Source organism: Balaenoptera borealis (assembly GCF_965194805.1).
Source record: "Balaenoptera borealis genome assembly, chromosome: 6".
NCBI lineage: Eukaryota > Metazoa > Chordata > Mammalia > Artiodactyla > Balaenopteridae > Balaenoptera > Balaenoptera borealis.
Window position 1 is genome coordinate 45,574,080 of NC_138863.1, and position 18,834 is coordinate 45,592,913.

General features: G+C 34.9%; 1 protein-coding gene across 1 annotated transcript in view; it reads right to left on the bottom strand.

The window, feature by feature from the left end:
- The window catches only part of COL3A1 (collagen type III alpha 1 chain), a 38,536-nt gene that overhangs the window by 12,520 nt on the left and 7,182 nt on the right, over positions 1 to 18,834 (bottom strand). The window contains exons 2-32 of the mRNA XM_082397487.1: positions 15,761 to 15,963; positions 15,456 to 15,506; positions 14,905 to 15,018; positions 13,542 to 13,619; positions 11,706 to 11,759; positions 11,190 to 11,243; positions 10,376 to 10,429; positions 9,666 to 9,719; positions 9,449 to 9,502; positions 8,735 to 8,788; positions 8,271 to 8,315; positions 8,078 to 8,131; positions 7,586 to 7,630; positions 6,953 to 7,006; positions 6,443 to 6,541; positions 5,850 to 5,894; positions 5,605 to 5,703; positions 5,350 to 5,403; positions 5,120 to 5,227; positions 4,878 to 4,931; positions 4,163 to 4,261; positions 3,786 to 3,839; positions 3,529 to 3,627; positions 3,149 to 3,202; positions 2,983 to 3,036; positions 2,602 to 2,655; positions 1,990 to 2,043; positions 1,614 to 1,658; positions 937 to 1,035; positions 742 to 849; positions 289 to 342 (exon numbers count right to left, since the gene is read on the bottom strand). Of these exons, the coding sequence (XP_082253613.1) occupies positions 289 to 342; positions 742 to 849; positions 937 to 1,035; positions 1,614 to 1,658; positions 1,990 to 2,043; positions 2,602 to 2,655; positions 2,983 to 3,036; positions 3,149 to 3,202; positions 3,529 to 3,627; positions 3,786 to 3,839; positions 4,163 to 4,261; positions 4,878 to 4,931; positions 5,120 to 5,227; positions 5,350 to 5,403; positions 5,605 to 5,703; positions 5,850 to 5,894; positions 6,443 to 6,541; positions 6,953 to 7,006; positions 7,586 to 7,630; positions 8,078 to 8,131; positions 8,271 to 8,315; positions 8,735 to 8,788; positions 9,449 to 9,502; positions 9,666 to 9,719; positions 10,376 to 10,429; positions 11,190 to 11,243; positions 11,706 to 11,759; positions 13,542 to 13,619; positions 14,905 to 15,018; positions 15,456 to 15,506; positions 15,761 to 15,963 (2,201 nt within the window). The remainder of the gene's footprint in view (positions 1 to 288; positions 343 to 741; positions 850 to 936; positions 1,036 to 1,613; positions 1,659 to 1,989; positions 2,044 to 2,601; positions 2,656 to 2,982; positions 3,037 to 3,148; positions 3,203 to 3,528; positions 3,628 to 3,785; positions 3,840 to 4,162; positions 4,262 to 4,877; positions 4,932 to 5,119; positions 5,228 to 5,349; positions 5,404 to 5,604; positions 5,704 to 5,849; positions 5,895 to 6,442; positions 6,542 to 6,952; positions 7,007 to 7,585; positions 7,631 to 8,077; positions 8,132 to 8,270; positions 8,316 to 8,734; positions 8,789 to 9,448; positions 9,503 to 9,665; positions 9,720 to 10,375; positions 10,430 to 11,189; positions 11,244 to 11,705; positions 11,760 to 13,541; positions 13,620 to 14,904; positions 15,019 to 15,455; positions 15,507 to 15,760; positions 15,964 to 18,834) is intronic.

An 18,834-nucleotide genomic window follows, 5' to 3' on the forward strand; every position in this document is an offset into this window, starting at 1 on the left:
CAGTATTGATTATCTTGAATTTTAGTGACTTATTATGACTTCAGCTTATAACATTTATCATACTTCTGAGATTTTTTCCATTCTTAGGTCACTGTTGAACTATTAGTGATAGAAACCAGGAATTTTAACAATCATGTCATTTGGGTCTTCTTAATACCCAGAAGGTGGCAAAGTATGGTCTAACTTATCATGAGGAGTTTTTGGAAAAAATAGAGGTTGAGGTGAGGGACTACTCCATATCACATACAGATAAATTCTGTTTCTCCCCAATTCTCCCCAAGTACTCACCCTTGGACCATCTTTCCCTGGAGCACCATCGACACCTGAACTGCCGGGCTCACCCTGTCAAATAAAAGCCAACGTCATCAGATTAGAGGTATCTTCACTGAAAACATGCCAAGAAGAGGAGAAACCCTCAAGATTAGCTGCAATGTATAGTAGGTGTTCTGCTTTGAAAGTTGCTTTAGAAATCCATCTCAAATTACACTTACTAGATGGGGGTGGGGGTGGGAGGGAGGTCCAGGAGGGAGGGGTTAAAGGTATACATAAAGCTGATTCACTTCATTGTACAGCAGAAACTAACACAACATTGTAAAGCAATTTTACTCCAATAAAAAAAAATCTAAAAATAAATAAAATGATAATATTAATTTTGAAAATAGATTATTTTCCAGAAATGTTGCCTTCCTTTAACCAACAAAGTTGGTTTTATTACATAATTAACAAAGAATAAGTTGGTACCTTGTCACCTTTTGGACCAGGGCCTCCAGGACCCCCTCTTTCTCCAGGCATTCCTTGCAGACCAGGTGAACCAGCATTACCAGGTGGCCCAGGGGAACCAGCAGCGCCCTGAAATTAAAGGAGAAATAGTAAATCACAGGAAAGACATGAAATGCATTTTGTAAAATCTAGGTGAATTGAATTATGTGGAGTTACCTTTCCTCCTTCGGAACCAGGGGGGCCAGTTCCCCCTCTAGGCCCAGGGGGCCCTGGAGGTCCAGTAAGTCCACGTTCACCGGGGGCACCAGAATCACCCTGTAGTAGGAAAATGGAATATCCCTGTTAGGAAAACCAAGGCTAAAAACAAAGCAAAAACACCCTAAATTGTATTGTTTTGATATAGACCACAAGGTTCTTAACGTACATTTTTGAAAAATTTAGAAATTTTTATAATTATAAAAGACATTTGATCAACTGAGTGACAAACAGAAACACAAAATTAGTTAATCTAAACAAGGAAACTTGGATAGCTGGTCTGATGAGCTAGCTTTGACACTATTATTATTATTTTATCACAAGGGCAAATTTTTAAAGTTCTTCTACCAAAACAGTTTTTCTATAGAGAGCCAATGCACCAGAAAAGTTTTCTTTTGAAATTTCAGGTCCATAGTTGACTCTACAGTGTTTATTCATGTCAGAAAATTTCATTTTCCAGCTGATGCAAATTTAATGTATTGGAAATGTCTCGGGTTACCCTAAGTGTATTCACCAAACATTTGCAATGTCGTGCTTCTAAAGAAAGGAATATTTTGGTTTGCTGTACTAAAAATGTGTCACTAATCAACTGCTCTATAACATGCTGAAGAAATGAGAAAATAAATGGAAATATTTACCTTGCCTCCTGGAGTTCCAGATGCACCAGCCTCACCCTTTGGGCCCTAGGAGATTGGCATTGCATGATTAGGCCTCTATCAGAATATACATTATATAAGTATAAGCAAAATACACACTTGACTTGCATACTGTATAATTTGTCCAATCTTGAGCTGTGTACTCTTCCTTTAGATCCTTTTATTTTATGGTAAAATTCAAACTTTCCATGGAATAGTTATGACTGAATAATTTTTCTTTGTTTTGTTAATGAATATTTCAAAACTAATTGTTAAAGCCCAGATACCGTGGCATGAAAATGCAAAAGTTAATAATTTATAAATGATTAATATTTATTCTTTTGGTTTCTAAGTTTTGAAAAAATGGCAAGCAACTTACAGGTTCACCAGGTTTTCCATTTTCTCCTGGAGGACCACTCGTTCCAGGCAAGCCCTACAAGGAATCATATTTGTATTGTGTAATCACTTCAAACATTGCTTACAGAAAAGCTTCTCTCATGTAAGTATGTTTCTGCAAAGTATTCAAAAATGGTTTTAGCAGTCTTTTTAAGTGTAAAAAATATGTAGCTCTCAAAATCCAGCGATAGAGAGATGATAATCATATCTTACAAACCTATGTTCATCTCCTTCAATTCTTTCTGCTGCTGTATATAAAAATGAATTGATGAGTGTGGTGAGATGAATTTAGCTATATACATTTAAATTACAATAAAAATAAGTATAAGCATATAGAATTATGTGAACTTTATTTTATTTAAAAAATTATTAATGCACTCATTCTAGAATAGGCATGGAAGTTATGCCTATTAACATTGCCTATTGTTTTATTTCAAGGTAGAAGTCAGATCCGCACATTTTAAGCTTAAGATGCATTATAATCTTTTAGTGTCACAAGGATACTGAACAGCTGATTAACTCAACAAATAAAACTATCAAAGGAAAGTACTGATAAAAGTAGGTGCCCAATGACATTTAAGTAACAAATTCTTACTTGTAATCCTTGTGGACCAGGGGGTCCTGTGTCTCCTTTGTCACCACCTGGTCCCTATGTACAAAAAAATATTGAGATGCTTCATTATAAGATATCCTTTCATATTTAGTTCACACAGTTTTCATTTCATCAGGCCAGTTGCTTAATTAAAAAATTAATGGTGTAAAGGGGGGCAGAGTCTGGCTTGTGGAAGTGATGCAAGGGAGACATGTACAACATAAACTTTACTCAATATTAGTATTTAGCTAACTAACTAAACAAGCTTTGTAATTGCTTTGGTGAACTATAATGATATAGTGTCAGAGACTGCATAATACCCAAAGTCTTCCCTTGGTCCCAGTCCCATCCACTTCCATTTCCAATTTATGTGAGTAAACTTACAGTAGGTCCTGGGGGACCCTGAGGTCCAGTCTCACCATTCTTTCCAGCAGGACCCTGAAAAAAAAAAAACAGTTATGGAAGCAGAGATAAAGATAATAGAAGTCATAGAGTTGGAGAGAAATGCTTCTACTAGAAGACTGGAAATGAGTGGATGAAAGCTACATACCTGAAGGCCAGGACCTCCAGGACTACCACGTTCTCCATTCTTTCCAGGAGCACCCTAAAGAAGTAGCCAGTATTTACTTATTCTCAAAAGGAAATTATTCATTATAGCGTTCTCTCATGTTTTTGATCTGCCCCCTACACACACATGCATACATCCACAACCGAAAACTACTTTCGAGAGCTAGGTTTCCATAAATGTTCCACTCTTTGCCCAGAACTCCAGAAAAAATACTTTAGCTCCCTTCTCACACGGTATTTTGATTTTCATATACTCTTCTGTGCTTTGAAGTGGAGATCAATTTTTGGCCATCTGCACTCCCATATAGAAAGTAAAAGACCTTTTGTCAAATATTTATTGAAGAAATGAAGGAAGGAACTCACATCATTTCCTTTAGGACCAGGGAAACCCATGACACCAGGCTGACCTCGGGAACCAGGTGAGCCTGGAGGACCTGGTCGACCACTTTCTCCTTGACTCCCCTAATGAGAAAAAATTATATTAATAGAGGTTTCATAAAAATCTGATCAAAATATACAATGTACATACCAAGGCTATACAATATATATCAAGCCTAGTTCAAACTGTGCATTTCATTATTCTCTGGACTTGTAAAATGAGATGTTAAAAATGTACTTACGGGAGGTCCTGGTTTCCCATCGCTGCCTGGTCCCCCAGGACTACCGGGCATACCCTACATTGAAGAATTCAGTCAGTCAGCTGATTTTAAAATGATAATTAAAAAAAACCTAAAAGCACCTATCTGTAAAATTTTGAGCTTTCCACTGACATATGTAGCTTCATATTTGCACACATGTTTTTCTGTCTGTAAATATCTTCGTCAAGCATTCTATTTTCTGTCCTTCAATCTATACTAGCTTAAGTTTTCTAAAAAGAATTTTGTTTTGTTTTGAGCCTACAAAATGTAGAGTCTGATTTAAGTTATTTTTGAACGTTCTTCATTTGCTTTTCTTCTTAGTAAATGACAGTGTCAATCAAACAAGTGTTCCTCTTTACCCTCAATCCTGGACCTCCAGGGAGGCCGTCTCGGCCAGGTTCTCCAGCAACTCCTCTGGGCCCTGCAGGGCCTGGACCACCACGCTCCCCGGGGGGACCCTATGTGATGAAATAAATCAACATGTATGTAAAAGAGCCTTCATTGACCTAGACGTTGACAGTACTTAGGTTGCAACTAGAGAACTTCTTTTGGTCCCTTAAAGAGAGGTGGGGTGTTGCTGGCATGCTCAGTGTAAATCACCGTTACCTATTAGCTTGGGTTGTCATACCGGAAATATTTTAAGGCAACTTCGATGAACATCACATGCTGAAGAAAGCAATATTTAGTGGGCTTAGCAATATAGTTTGGTGCATATAAAATCAAATATCTTTGATGTTACGAAATCAGATTTGCACTGCACTTCAGAGTTTCCAAAGAACTTTCAGGCATTTTAGTCTAACTTATTCTTGCAATGATATTGAGATAAATAGTCCCCAATTGACAGATAAATTAAAGAATTCTCATAGAGGTTAAATAACGTTAGTTACAAAGCTAAGAGAATGGCTGAGCAGGGAATGCAATAATTCCCATTGTTTTACATTGGGAATTACTATTTTTTTAACTCCAATATATTTCATTCAGATAGTTAGGTGTTAAGTAATGGGAAACTGTATAGAAGAATATACCTATGTGTAGCACCAGCATTCCTGAGCATCGAAAACTAAAGTTATCTACCTTTTCTCCTGGAAGGCCATTTGCTCCAGTAGGTCCTCGGAATCCAGGCATACCCTGAAATAGTGAAAGGCAAATATTTAAGTCTAAAGTGCCAAAACTTTTTCATAATTCTCATACTGTGAAATGCTTCAAAACAATATTTGGGATTGAGTACTACTCAAATTAAGAACAAACATGGTTGCTTCACAGTGAAGGTGAAGTTCTATGATTGTTTTCCTTTTCGATGCCCGTGGGAAACGTACCCTTTCTCCTGCAGCTCCGGGAAGTCCGTTCGCACCAGGTTCTCCAGGAGAACCGTCTTTGCCATCCTCACCCTTAAGTCCTGGAATGCCTGGAGAACCAGCTTCCCCCTGTGAAAGGAGGTCAATAAAGAAATAATGACTGAATTTCACTGCAAATTTTTTACCTGTTTATTTCCTGATTATGGTATACATTTCTAAGAAATAATCAAATCTGTTAGGGCGATACTTACGCGTTCACCACGTGGTCCTGGCTCTCCTTTGGCCCCATTCTTACCGGGTTCACCCTAAATGGGACATAATCTTGGTTTAAAAACGTGGAAAATAGACTAACAAAATAATCACCAGTCACACCTGATTCAATTATAAAACCAGAGTGAAATCAATATAAATTCAATGGAACAAGAACAAAGAGCCTGCTATTTCTTTTTTTACTGTGAGAAATAAACCACACCTTTCAGACAATAAAGGAAAAATAGACAACTTACTGCAGCACCTCGCTGCCCGGGAGCACCATTGGTACCAGAGGGTCCTGGAGGACCGCGGGCTCCTATCAGTCCAGGAGCCCCAGGAATGCCAGCAGGACCCTAGAAACAATCCAAGAACGTTAACATTAGGCAAACTTGAACTTTCTTTTCTAAATAGCTAACTTAAATGTATTGTCCTGCAAAATGCAGAGGAAGCCAATAATATGTGTATGGCTGAATGCGGGTGAGTGGTGGGGGCATCTTACCATTTCACCTTTACCACCAGGACTACCATTACTCCCAGGAGGGCCCTAGGAGGGGAAAAGAGCATATTAATAAGAATGCAAATAGTGCATATATATTTGAAGTTGCTTATATAACTAAAATAAATTTATTGATGGGTGCTTTATAGAGATTAGGTGATTCTTCCAACTACAGCACAACACATAAAATGTCGCAAAAAATGATCATTATCTGAATAAATTAAAGATAATACGCACTTGGTCTAAATTATTAAATAAGAACATAGAGAAGAGGTTTTTGGTCTTGTTTCTCTTCCGAATTTTTCTGATTGGTGATTAGTTTGGGGCACAGTCTTCAAAGTATCAGATAACTATCCATCCTCTACTTATTCTGTGTCATATAACCATAGAATTCATAAATTCTAGAAAAGTACAGACCGCAAAACTAATTTCGGTACTCGTCAAATCAATATTTATCATGGTAGAGTTATTGCAGAGCACTAAGCAACATTTCTTTGCAAAAAAGTAATTTTAATTGATAGCAACATTAGAACATATGCTTTCATGAAATAAAGTGTAACAATGCTCTCCCTTAATCAGCCATATTTGGTACTTACAGGAAGACCTGGAGCACCAGCATGTCCCTGAGGTCCAGGTTCTCCTCTTTGTCCAGGGGAGCCACTTGAACCAGGAGATCCCGCAGGTCCAACTTCACCCTAAGGGATAAAACCCTAAGTAGTCAGTCTCCCTTGCCACTTCTAATCTCTTGGCCAGTTTGCTAGTCAGTCCTGTTTAAACCCATCTCCCAAAGGCTGAAGTGGTACGATAATTAAAGCAAAATTTCATTAATCACATAGGCAGAGAAAAATGGTAACTATGTGTGTGACTGTGTTATCTCTGTTTGCAGAAAGAGACTGGGGAAAAAAGAAAAGACATCAGAAGAGATCAGAATAGCCGAAGGCCAGGGATAAAACCCCTTTTGGAAACAAGAATAGGGCTTTAAAGATCTATATAGCTCAAAGAAATCCACTTGACTGTTAAAAAAAATCACTTTCAAGAAGCAGCCCAATGATTTTCTGTTGTCTCAAAGATATATTTTACATTCTTCTACAGAAATACATGTTTACCTTAGCACCAGGGGAACCAGGGAATCCTGCAGTTCCAGGGGGACCAGGGGGACCCTAAAAAAATAAATAACATTTCAAGAGCTCTTAATCAAGTAAAAGAAAACTAACACTACTGGTAAATAATAAGTGGGTACATACACAATACAGAGGAAAATTAGATAAAAACAGTATTTATCGTCAGAGATGAACATTATGTGGAGAAATAGTGTGGTAAAATAAAAAGAAAATTTGGATCACCCATGCCCGACAACTTATGCCATGAATTCTGGTGACTTTGTGCAGGTCACTTAGCCTTGAGCTCTCACTTATAAAATAGAGATAGCATTATTATCTATTTTGCAGGACTCTTTTAATTGTCATATCCAATATTGGCCCTTAACTAACATTGTAAGCACCATACAGATGTTAGTAACTGGCCAAGTATAATAAGGAGTATCAGAATTTTGTTTATGGGCTTACCGTTTCTAGATTAATTGTTTCTAGATTTTGTTTATGGGATTAGTGTCAGTTTGAATCAGATATTTATGAACAACGTTGAGTTTTAAGTCTACAATCCATGTTATTCCAATACTCCAAAATTCCATAATCTCTCATTACACTAAGCCCATCAGGGTTAGATAAAAAGTTACTTACTGGTTGTCCATCACTTCCTCGAGCTCCATCATTACCTCGAGCCCCCTAAAAAGAGAAGTTAGTCTCAAATATCTTCTTTCTGAAAGGCTGGTCACAAGTAATATTTTAACTAAAAGTCTGACTCAATTGAGTTGACTTTTCCTCAAGTATATTAAAATCTGCTTAATAATTATATACCTTTAGAGGGAAATTGTTGAAATTCTGATAGGTACAGCAATGATCTAATGTAGAAAGATTAGATTCTGTGTTTTACAGACCTGAAGGCAAATTAATGCATAAATATGCCAAGCTAACACGTTAAAAAATCCTCAACAGATAATAACTACAAAACACTTATTTGTTTGCATATAATTATGGCTAAAATCTTTATGGAGGTGACTTTAAATGCAATTTTATAGAAAACTTCTTGCAGACTGTCACAGCCTGAAACCTGACTGAGACACTTCTCGGTGACTCGGGTTGTAATTGTGTAATGTCAGTAAGAATACTCACTGCAGTTCCAGGAAGTCCTGGTCGTCCTCTCTCACCAGCAGGCCCTCTTGGACCCTACAGAATAAAATTAAAAGTGTGGTCTTATTTTAAACTAGATATGTGTGAGAATGGTTGGAGAGTGAGCAAGGCAAGTTTTGCGTTGGGTGGAAGTTAATAGTAAAACTGAAAATTGTATGATAAGAAACATAATTACCATCGCTCCAGGAGATCCATTTTCACCTGGAAGGCCATTTTCACCCTAGAAACATGTAAAATGTGTCACCATTTTGTATAACAGGAGGAGAAATTTATAACTTTTTCAACACAGCATATTATAAAAAACATATGGAACCAAGAAAAAGATTACATTTTAACAACACCAAATTTTTGTTAGCAATCTTATATGCTGTAAATCTCAGTTTTTGCATTTTAAAAACTTGAGGACTAAACAGAAGTAATCAACGTGTTACTCTGGGCGCTCAATCATTTCTAATCTAGACAGTTCAAGTTATCAGCTTTCATGGAAGTTTTAAGAGAACATCTCAATTAGTCGCTGTTATTTAGCTCTTAAAATGCAAAACTCAGGTATGTTTTAGAAAAAGGCAAACCCTAAAATATAAATCTTAAATATAGCTATAATATTTAAATAAATTTATTTATGATTTTGTTGTGATTTACCTTTAATCCAGGAGCACCTTGTTCGCCTTTTTCTCCATTTCGTCCATCAAAGCCCTTTGAAATAGATAAAAGTAGTAAAAATATTAAGATCTGTTAACAATTCAGAACAGTTAAAAACTTTACATTAAATTTTTTATAGCTAGCTTTACCACATAGCACTATTTTCAACATTGACATGAATAATTTAAAACTCTTTTAAGTGCATTGAAGACCCTGGACATTGATTTTACAGTAAAAAACATGAACTAATTAGAAAGTACAATTTAGTCCAATTAGGAATTTGCTTTAAATGTAGCATTAAGGCAAGTATCAGTTTCGTAGATTTTTATGTCTTATGAAGTTGATCAATTTTTGGCTCAGCTGGTTTACTCTATCTAATGTTTTGCATAGAATAAGTCATTTGATTCGATCTGTAAATCATATTGACTAAGTCAAGAATAATTCTCAATGGTATATTTTCATCTTTTCTGACAGTGGCAGTAAGAAACTTACTGTTTTGCAAGTATTTTCCATACACTTAAAATCAGCTTTATTACTTTATGTAAAATAACTAGCTGATTTGGTCAACAAATAAAGTTGATAGACTTAGAAAACCAAAACAACTAGTCAGAATCAATCATTTCTGGCACACACTCAATTGTCCAATAAAATTGGTTAGGTAAGTAAACATAGCCAAATGCAACAACTTAGAGTCAATTTAGAAACTGTACTTACTCTATGTCCTTTCATACCAGGGAATCCAGGCATGCCAGCTGGACCTTTGACACCCTAAAAATAAGGAATAAAAAAGATATTAATGAACTTTCAAATAGACTCACAATCCAGTAGTGAAAATGCCTTCCCTTTTTAAGTTTAACTTAATTATATAGTAATTTTCAATCTAAGATCATTGTGATTACTCCAACTAATTCATTGCATGCTGAAGACTTACTGGAGGGCCAGGCAATCCTCGCTCTCCAGGTCGTCCGGGTCTTCCTGATTCCCCCTAGGTGGAGAAATAAAGAATATATGGGAGCTTGTGTAAGAGAAAACTCATTGTAACCAATTAGTGAACTGATTATTTTGCATTTTTCTCACCAAGGACTCATGAAAATGGTTGGACTAAACATATGGTTGTGAGAACAGCTTTCCTAGTAAAAGGAATGGGGAGAGCTTCTCCCACCTTGATATAAACTTATAAAAAATGCAGGCATCACTCCAAACAAGTATTATGACCACCTCTCAATCCAGTGGGAAGAATTTGCCATTGGAAATTAAATGGAAAAGAAAGACTGGCGTAATATTGATTGTGTTTTTAAGTTTTCAAGTTCGTAAAAAACTGATACAAATTTCTTTATTACAAGAGACAGAGAGAAGAAGCGTCTTCTCTAGTTAAGTGATGTATTCACTGGATGACTCTTCTTGACAGAGTCAAGAAGCACATTTGGAGGTTTTGTTGGTTTGGAATTCAAAAACTGGTATATGTAGCTATGCAAATATTACGTAGATATTCAGAGATTAATATGAGCTAAAAAGTTATTAAGATATCAACAAGTTTTTGAGTAAGGTTTTTCTCTTTGAGATCCTAGAACATGGGATATACTATTTAGAATATTCCAACTTGAATTTTGCTGTATCCCCATTCAATTCTTAAAAACTTACATCCTTTCCGGCAGGACCTAATGGACCTATAGCACCAGGAGGTCCTGGAGGACCCTGAAAAAAAGGAAATAAAAAACAAATATATCTGTAGATTTTTCTGTTACAATCAATTTATTATTCTAATTATGTGTATTTCTAGAAAAAAACTCCTTTTAAAAAATACTATCAATGTTTCTCATCATGAAAATGACACACTGAGTTAATAGTATACCTATATTAAATCCAGTTGTTACTGTTAATTAAACTTATTTTTTATGAAAATTTTAAGTACCATGTATCAGTATTTTATATCACATGTGTGTATTTATAAACCCAAATGCACTTCTACATTTTTTGAGATATTGAAATTTTAAATGTATAGGTATTTTCAAATATTTTGAAATATTAAACTAACTTAACCTTATTTACACAGCATGTTTTCTCGGTGGACTTTGTTAGACTATGCTTATTTCTACTAAATTAATTTTAAAATTGTATTTCAGAAGAGTAGACATGCAGGTGAACTGAGCGGCTACAGGATAATTAATCCATATTTAAGAGAAAGAGGATTTGTATTCGCACTAGGAAGTGGACTGTGGTGGTGGCTAATTAGCCAGGAAATTCCTAGATTAAAATAGTAGGTGTCTCTAAGATATCTAAACCTTTGAGTCCAAAAGATCTTTGAAACCAGTTCAACGATCATAAAAGTACAACTTATTATTTTAAATAAATTTGATCTATATTTTGTAGCATTCGACGGTTATGTTTTAGAAAATGAAGGTGGTTTCTATCTAGAGCTGTTAATTTATTAAATATAGATACAGTTGTTACTTACTGAAGGACCAGCTTGCCCAGGTTCACCAGGGGGACCTTGGTATCCTGGAGAACCCTAGTGGATAGAATAATACGTAAATATTTTTAAACTAACTTAATCTTCATATGATTCATTTACATCTTGAAGACAGTATGAAATCAGAATTTGTGAATGTAGTCAGCGAATTGTACTCTAGTTTATAAATATTGAAACCACAATTTTTCAGATCAAAATAGAGTTAATTTATTCCATTCTACACACTTAATTCCACTGAAACTGAATTGTTTCAGACTTGAAGCCATATGACAAGCAAATTAAATATGTGGTTTAATTTTACCAAGGTTTTAATTGCTAATAGTTAAAAGGAACTAAATGTGAGATTCCAACATCTTTGAAGGAATGATAGTTTCTTGGTTGCTACTTCTCTACTTAATTGAGATTATACATGCTGGAATGGCAAAATTACAGCAAGATCTATATTAACTTGATTCATATAATATGCATGAAGAAGAAATCACCATTAATGGCTATACTTACAGGGGAACCAGGATGACCGGATGCACCAGGGGGACCGGGTGGGCCGGGTGGACCCTGGAACAAAAATTCGAAGGATAAGTACAAAATAAATGCATCTGCAATACACTTTAACCAGGCATCAGAGATGTCTCTGTTTAGAATGATACTGACATCTTTAAAAATGAGAACAGCATACCTCATTATGTGATAACTATTCATAGATTAATTAATTTTATTAATTTTAAATGAAAATCTCATCACAAAAACGTCACTCTAAATGAAATTCTCTCAGAGTCAAAAAAATTATTGGTGTTATAAAATGTTGACCTGAGTTCCCCAAAAAGTGCGTTCAAAATCTAGAAAAATCTATACAAAATGCTTTGAGAATCTCTGCAACATTAGGGTGATACTCGAACTGGTGAAGAAGCATATTTTTGCCTGGCAGCTCAACTCAATGTGGAAAAATATTGATCTGCATACTATAAACCCCAGTTTCTAAAAATAATGATGTAAATCAACCCAAAATTTCTTAACTGTTATCACTGAGGTGTGTTGATATGAAGATTTAGATGCGTATGTAAGATTCATCGTACGTGGGACAACAATAAATTATAACTGATATATCATTGTTCAGAAATACAGGTTAAACTAGAAAATCTTCAGCTCTGTAGCACACTATTTATAAATACTGATAATAAATTTATAAAACTAGAGTTTCTCCTTAAATTTTATCTTGTAACTTTTTTTCTGGAATCTTAATAAGTAGTGGACTTTTTAGTTTTTTAGGTTTTTTTTTTAGTAAAAACAGTGTATCTGATTGAAAAATAGGATTCATAATGTGAATGTAGCTGAGTAACAGCAGATGTTTACATTTACATAGTTAATACAATTGTCCTTCTGGTTTTAAAATATACACAAAAAAGTCACAGGTTCTAAAACTTTAAAGATGAGTAAAATTCTCTTCTTACAATTTACTTTTTTACCAATTAAGGGTCTTTCTTTAACTGATCATTTCGATCTAATAGCTGAAATTTTATCCTCTCTAGTTTTAGAAGTCACAGCTATGGGGTCCAATGATCTGGGCAGCAATCTTCCATAACCCCTGGGAATCCAGCTTCATGTCTCATTTACACATACATACCTGTTTCTGGCAGTAAAATGATAACCTTCCATAGTACTGCTCCTCCTAATGGCTATTCTTCAACAAGGGTCATTTACATGGGACACCATGCGTCAAGCACACGTGCCTAGGTTTCAATGCTTTTTTGCTATTTTCTTCTATCAAAACTGCAAGTCATTTACATTGAAGGGAACCCTTCGCATACAATGTGAATTGATATCATTTGCAATAGATGAACTTAAATACTCGATAAATTCTGGAAATATTTGTATTTGATTTCAGGATTTGAGGTGAGATGAATTGTGATATTGGATTGTCAGCAAGTGGATTGTCATCTAGAAAGTAGCATTTGAATAATGAACAGACATTGAAAGAAGGTTTTGAACAAGTCAGGTGAGAAAAAGTGGAAGTGAAAAATAACAAAATTTGGTTAAAATTAGGAAATATAGGCGTGTGAGACCTAAGTATGAAGGCAGGTGTGCCCCTGGAACAGGTGGTTTTGTAAAGAAGGAAGAAGTGGCAAAACAGCCGTGAAATAAGAGGCAGTGAAGAAAAAAAATGAGTTAGGAAAGAAGGATCATGATAAACCTACCATTTTCTTTCCCGGTCTTAACAAAGAATAAGCTATTTTGTACAATTCTGTCATAACACAGTATTACTAGAAGAACAACCATTCAAGATTTAACAGAGTGGAAGGCTAAATTATTCTCTAAATGCTGACAAACACTTGTACATACAGCTGGCCCGGGATAGCCTGGGAGTCCTCCTGTTACTCCAGACTTGACATCATACGCCTCATACTGGGGAGAATAGTTCTGTAGCAAAGAGACCAGGTAGATAAGATCATGTTGATATACAGATCATAGTTCTTTTCAGAAGCATTTAGAAGAAATGCATGCAACATCTGTTCACTGATAGAAAGTTTTCAGCATGCCAGAGAGTGTGGTATGTATTATTGAATTATCTTGCTATTCTATCTCTCTGTAACTTTAGATATTAGATGTCTTACAGAAATACTTGCCTATGCAATGCACAAATCTTTCAACTGACTGTATGCAATTTGTTTCTAAATAATTTGTTTCTATATGCTCTTACTAAAAATATTTCTAAGTGATATCTACAGCCTTAGAAACATAAGATTGTAGACGAAGGCTGAAAGAGCCTTGAGATCATATAATCTGACTTTCTTACTTGGAGCAGAAAAAATGAAGATGTCAAATTACTTTCTCAAAAGTTAATGATACAAGTAAAATTTATATCTCCAGTTTTTGGTTAATGTACCTAACAGATTCGCCAAAAAGTAAACATCCCCATAGAAAACAAGCACGAGATTTAATAGAAAGGTTCATGTGTTTATTGGATTGTTTTGGAAATTATTTTATTTTGAATTCTAGCAATGGATTCTGTTTGGTACCAAGATAAGAATAAGTTAGACTATATCCTTTGCTTCCTGTCAAATTGATTTTTGAAAATCTTTTTTTTTCAACCCACAGTGAGTTGTATATGTGTTTTCTAATTTCTCCTAATTTCATGCAGTAGAAATGTTGTCTTATTTATTTGTTTAGTTATCTGCTTTACATGCAGAGTTAGTGGGTTGCCATGCTTTTTAAGAGGAGCAGGATATGCTCTGAAGGCTTGGCAAGAGTCGTTGCATAGGCGTGAATAATCCTCTGGACTTGAAGTCATTAAGGAGTGTTCATAGCTCTTCAGCTGCTTTTGTCCAGACTTTCAGAGGCTTTACCATCAGGATTAGAAGGGGAATAGTTACAGCAATTCCTAAATTCTCTAGGTTAATTCTTTGGGGAGTTGATGGTTCATTTTTCAAACATCATGCATATATTATATGCCTGCTTAGAAGCTGGGAAATTTTGCAAAGATATAGTAGCAATACCATTAGAATTATGAGGAAAAGTGAATATTTATAAAGCATTTAGAAGAGTGCCTAGCATATATAAGCACTAGATGGGAATTTGTTAAATACACAAAATCAGAGAATAGATATAAGAAACCCACAGAAGTGAGATGTAATATAGACTAAAGAAAAGAAAATGAACCAGGTAGTTTTAAATGGGACAACGTTTTAGTCCTGGAATTTATTACCTGGTTACCAGTAGGGCATGATTCACAGATTCCAGGAGGGCCAGGAGAACCAGGGGAACCTGGCAGGCCTGGAAGACCAGGATCACCATTTCTCCCAGGAATACCAGGAGGACCCTAAAAAAAAAATCAGAGATAAAAATAAACAAAACACTGAAAAGTCCTAGTGATTTAGAATCATTATTAAATTGTAGCTTCTATGCTTTATAAGAAATCAACATAAGGGATACGTTTTCTTGGGAATCTATACATTTTTACCCAAATCATGTGAATAATTTCAGTGTAATTTATTCCTTTGTATATTGACCTATATGTTATTTTTCAAACCAATAATAGGGATGAAGACGTTATACAAAGATGGGGAAATCTGAATCTTTACATGCACAATTATGGATTCTCAGTTTGAGTTATCATGTGTCATTATTTAAATATGTGGTACTAAAGGAAATGTATACATGATGAAAGTTCAAATATGGAAAGGTTATTAGAAGGGAAAAAAGGAAAGCAAACTCATCAAGGAACTAATTTCCTTTCACTGTAGAATGTTTACTTACTGGATCTCCTTTGGGTCCTTGAGGTCCCTGACCATTAGGAGGGCGAGTGGGCTAATAAATGGAAAAGATACAGATTAAACAAGACATAGATAGGAACAATTTTCCCATGAAGTGTGTCCCAATTTCTTGTCCTAAATTGCATCCAATCTCTGGTTTTTAACAGGAAGGTTCACCTTTTACTGGTAATACCCATGTGATTATTTGCTGGACATTACTTTCACTTCCTTTCAGGCTCCTATGACATAGGAACTATTCATGTGTTTAAATATGAATCTTGAGTATGTACAGATTTTCTTTAAACTCACAGCTGTTGGAGGCTGTGGGCAAACTGCACAACATTCTCCAAATGGGATCTCGGGGTTGGGACAGTCTAATTCTTGGTCATCACATATTATGTCATCACAAAGAACAGATCCTGAGTCACAGACGCATATTTGGCATGGTTCTGGTTTCCAGACATCTCTATCCGCGTAGGACTGACCAAGGTGGGAGCATCCTCCTTCAACAACTGAAAAATAAGAGAGATGGGGTGATATTTTGCACGTTCAAAAAAAAATCCAAGATTAAATTATGAAGAATATCATGGTCTTCCTCCATAATTTGCTAAGTAGTAAGAGACTGCTTTAAATACCAAATCTGTTTATTAACATCAAATTGGTATACCAAGGTAAACTTTCCTTAGGGCCAGTAGGTATTTTACTTTTGCTTGTAGTGAGAATTTAACACCAGTGGAAATCCGACAATCACTTAAACATTTATTCATTAATTGTGCAATTGAAAACAAGTTTTTCTATCTAATTTCTATTCTTCGCTTTAACTATAGATGGGAGCATTAAACTATAAAGATGATTTTGTCACTAACTCTGAAGACTTCCTGGATTTTATTAACCTAGTTGAGAAATTCAGGGGAAATCTGAATTACTCTTGGCAACATAAAACTCTTCCAGATTCCTGGGAAAATCTTCACAAGTCTTATTGTATGTATTGAATATCACTGCTAGCTCTGTTGGGCATTAGTAGGTCAACATAATATGATATAATATAATATATTGTATACCCCAGATGGATGTAAAGAGGTTTCCAAATCACTAAAAAAAAAAAAAAAAGTTTTTTTAAACAAAAATTGGCAAGGAATAATAGGGAAAAATATGAATCATGACCATGTGTATTTGTGGCTTCAAATGGTCAAAAATTTGCTTCAACCAAAATTTTAGACTTGTTTCCTAATTATATGTAAGATACTGAAATTTCAGCAGCTATTAACAATGAATCAGCTTAGGGGTTGCCAAAATAAAACCAGGTCTCAATTCTTAAAGCATTAGCTGTGGACTGTGCTTGAGTATAACTTTAGCTCTTGAGGATTACTATGATAGCTTGCCAGTAGTTGAGAAAATAAACTACAAGTTTCTAAACATCTGCAAAAATTTTTGCCACCAACAAATCATATACTTGTTCAGTATTTGTATTTTTGTAAAACAGTGAAATTTTATTTTCTCAGAGCCCGAACTTTTGTCTGTTGAAAGAGGCTTGCTTGGGAGAAGGCAAGTCATTTAAGAACACTTTTTGGTGCCCTGTGACCAAGAGGCCTTAGAGAGAGTCCTGAGATTTTTCTACCTGGATACTACATACAGCCATGAAGATAACCTCTTCATGTTCCCGTTTTTATATCCTCTCCATACCTGAAGTAATGCTGAATATTTTGGGTATAGAGGTTTGGCTGATTCAATAAAGAAAAGTTCACAAAAAAAGGAGAATTTTGGAATCTAGGTACTCTACAGCATACCTCCCCTCCTCATTTCCATCTATGTGTGCAGATACAACTTTAATGATCTTGTGCCACACCCCTGATGGATTCAAGAAGTTTAAAAGTCTTTTCTTGTTACAATTACCCAATGTGTTTACAGCTAATAGAAGAAAGTATGGTTGTTTAACTGCAAATTTAAGTAAGCAAGAAAGAATCTGCTTATTTTAAAAAGTTATTTTAGTTCCTCCTCCATGTTTGAAACAGATGAGAACATTGGAAAGAAATATTGTCTAAGCTTTTAAAGGAGCATTCCTTTATACTTTGTGAGCATAAAAGCTGAATGCCAAAATGCTTACCTCATGTGAATGAAGTAGGCCTGATTAAATGGTGTTTTGAAAGATATGCTTAAGAGAAGTGCAATCTTTTTCATATTATTATGAACAGTAGTAATTTAAAGGATCTAGGCATTAAATTTGTTCTCTAAGCAGAACTGACATATTTAGGAACTAAGTTCACTGGTTTTCAGAAAAGGCCTGAAAATTTTGATGAGATGGAAGGTTGTTTAATAAAATTGCATGACATACACTCTTCAAACTTTACACTGGCTCCCTTTTCTTAAGATGAATTATTTTTAAAAAATTTCTCTAAATTAACATTATATGAAGTGTCCCAACAGATTAGTTTTAGCTCAAGATTTTTTCCCATTAATAATGTGGATATCAGGCTTCTCAGCTTCCTTGAAGATATCACTAGTATACAGAATATTGACCATAGGCCAATATATGTTTGAAATTTGCTAAGAGAGTAGATTTTAAGTGTTTTCACCACACACACACACACACACACACACACGCACACACACGTAACTATGTGGATGTATTAATTAATTTGATTGTGGTAATCATTTCACAATGTGTATATATATCAACTCATCATGTTGTATACCTTAAATATATACAATTTCATTTGTCATTTATACTTCAATAAAGCTGAGAAAAAAAAGAAAAAGATACGACCAGTTTATACTAATACTTTTTTTAGCTCTTTGTCTTTGGGTCAAGAATATCTTTCTATATTTGACATAGGACCTGTTTTATAAAAATTAGCTGTTGGATACTGATGACATATTAAAGACAAATGAAGATAACAGTTAAAACTAGGGTCAAGCATGTTGTATTTTAAATATCTTCTCTTCCTATGTTCTTATTCTGCTTTAAAATTAACATACAACATTTTCCCTTGTGTATTCATCCTCCTATATTTGTGTCTCATTGAAGGTACTATCACAACCTAGAGATACGGTATTTTACATTCACTCTGCAAACTTTTAAACAAATGAGCATAGTATTGACATTAAAGTTGTAAATGAATTTTTTAGAATTGGAGTTAAACTCAGTGTTACATAAATGAAAATTATTTAGCCTTTTCTTTCCAAATTTTATTAGAAGCCATGTGTGTTATGCTTTTTAAAACATAGAGGTCTCAATATAAAGGTTGAGTTATTTTGGTGTACTTCTCTTTTTTTTAAAGGTGATGTTCTAAATAAAAGAAGAAAGGTGGAATGCTTGAAAAGTAAGAATTAATGCACTTTTGCTTATTGCCGTAACTTATCTCACATTCATTTGAAAGAAATCT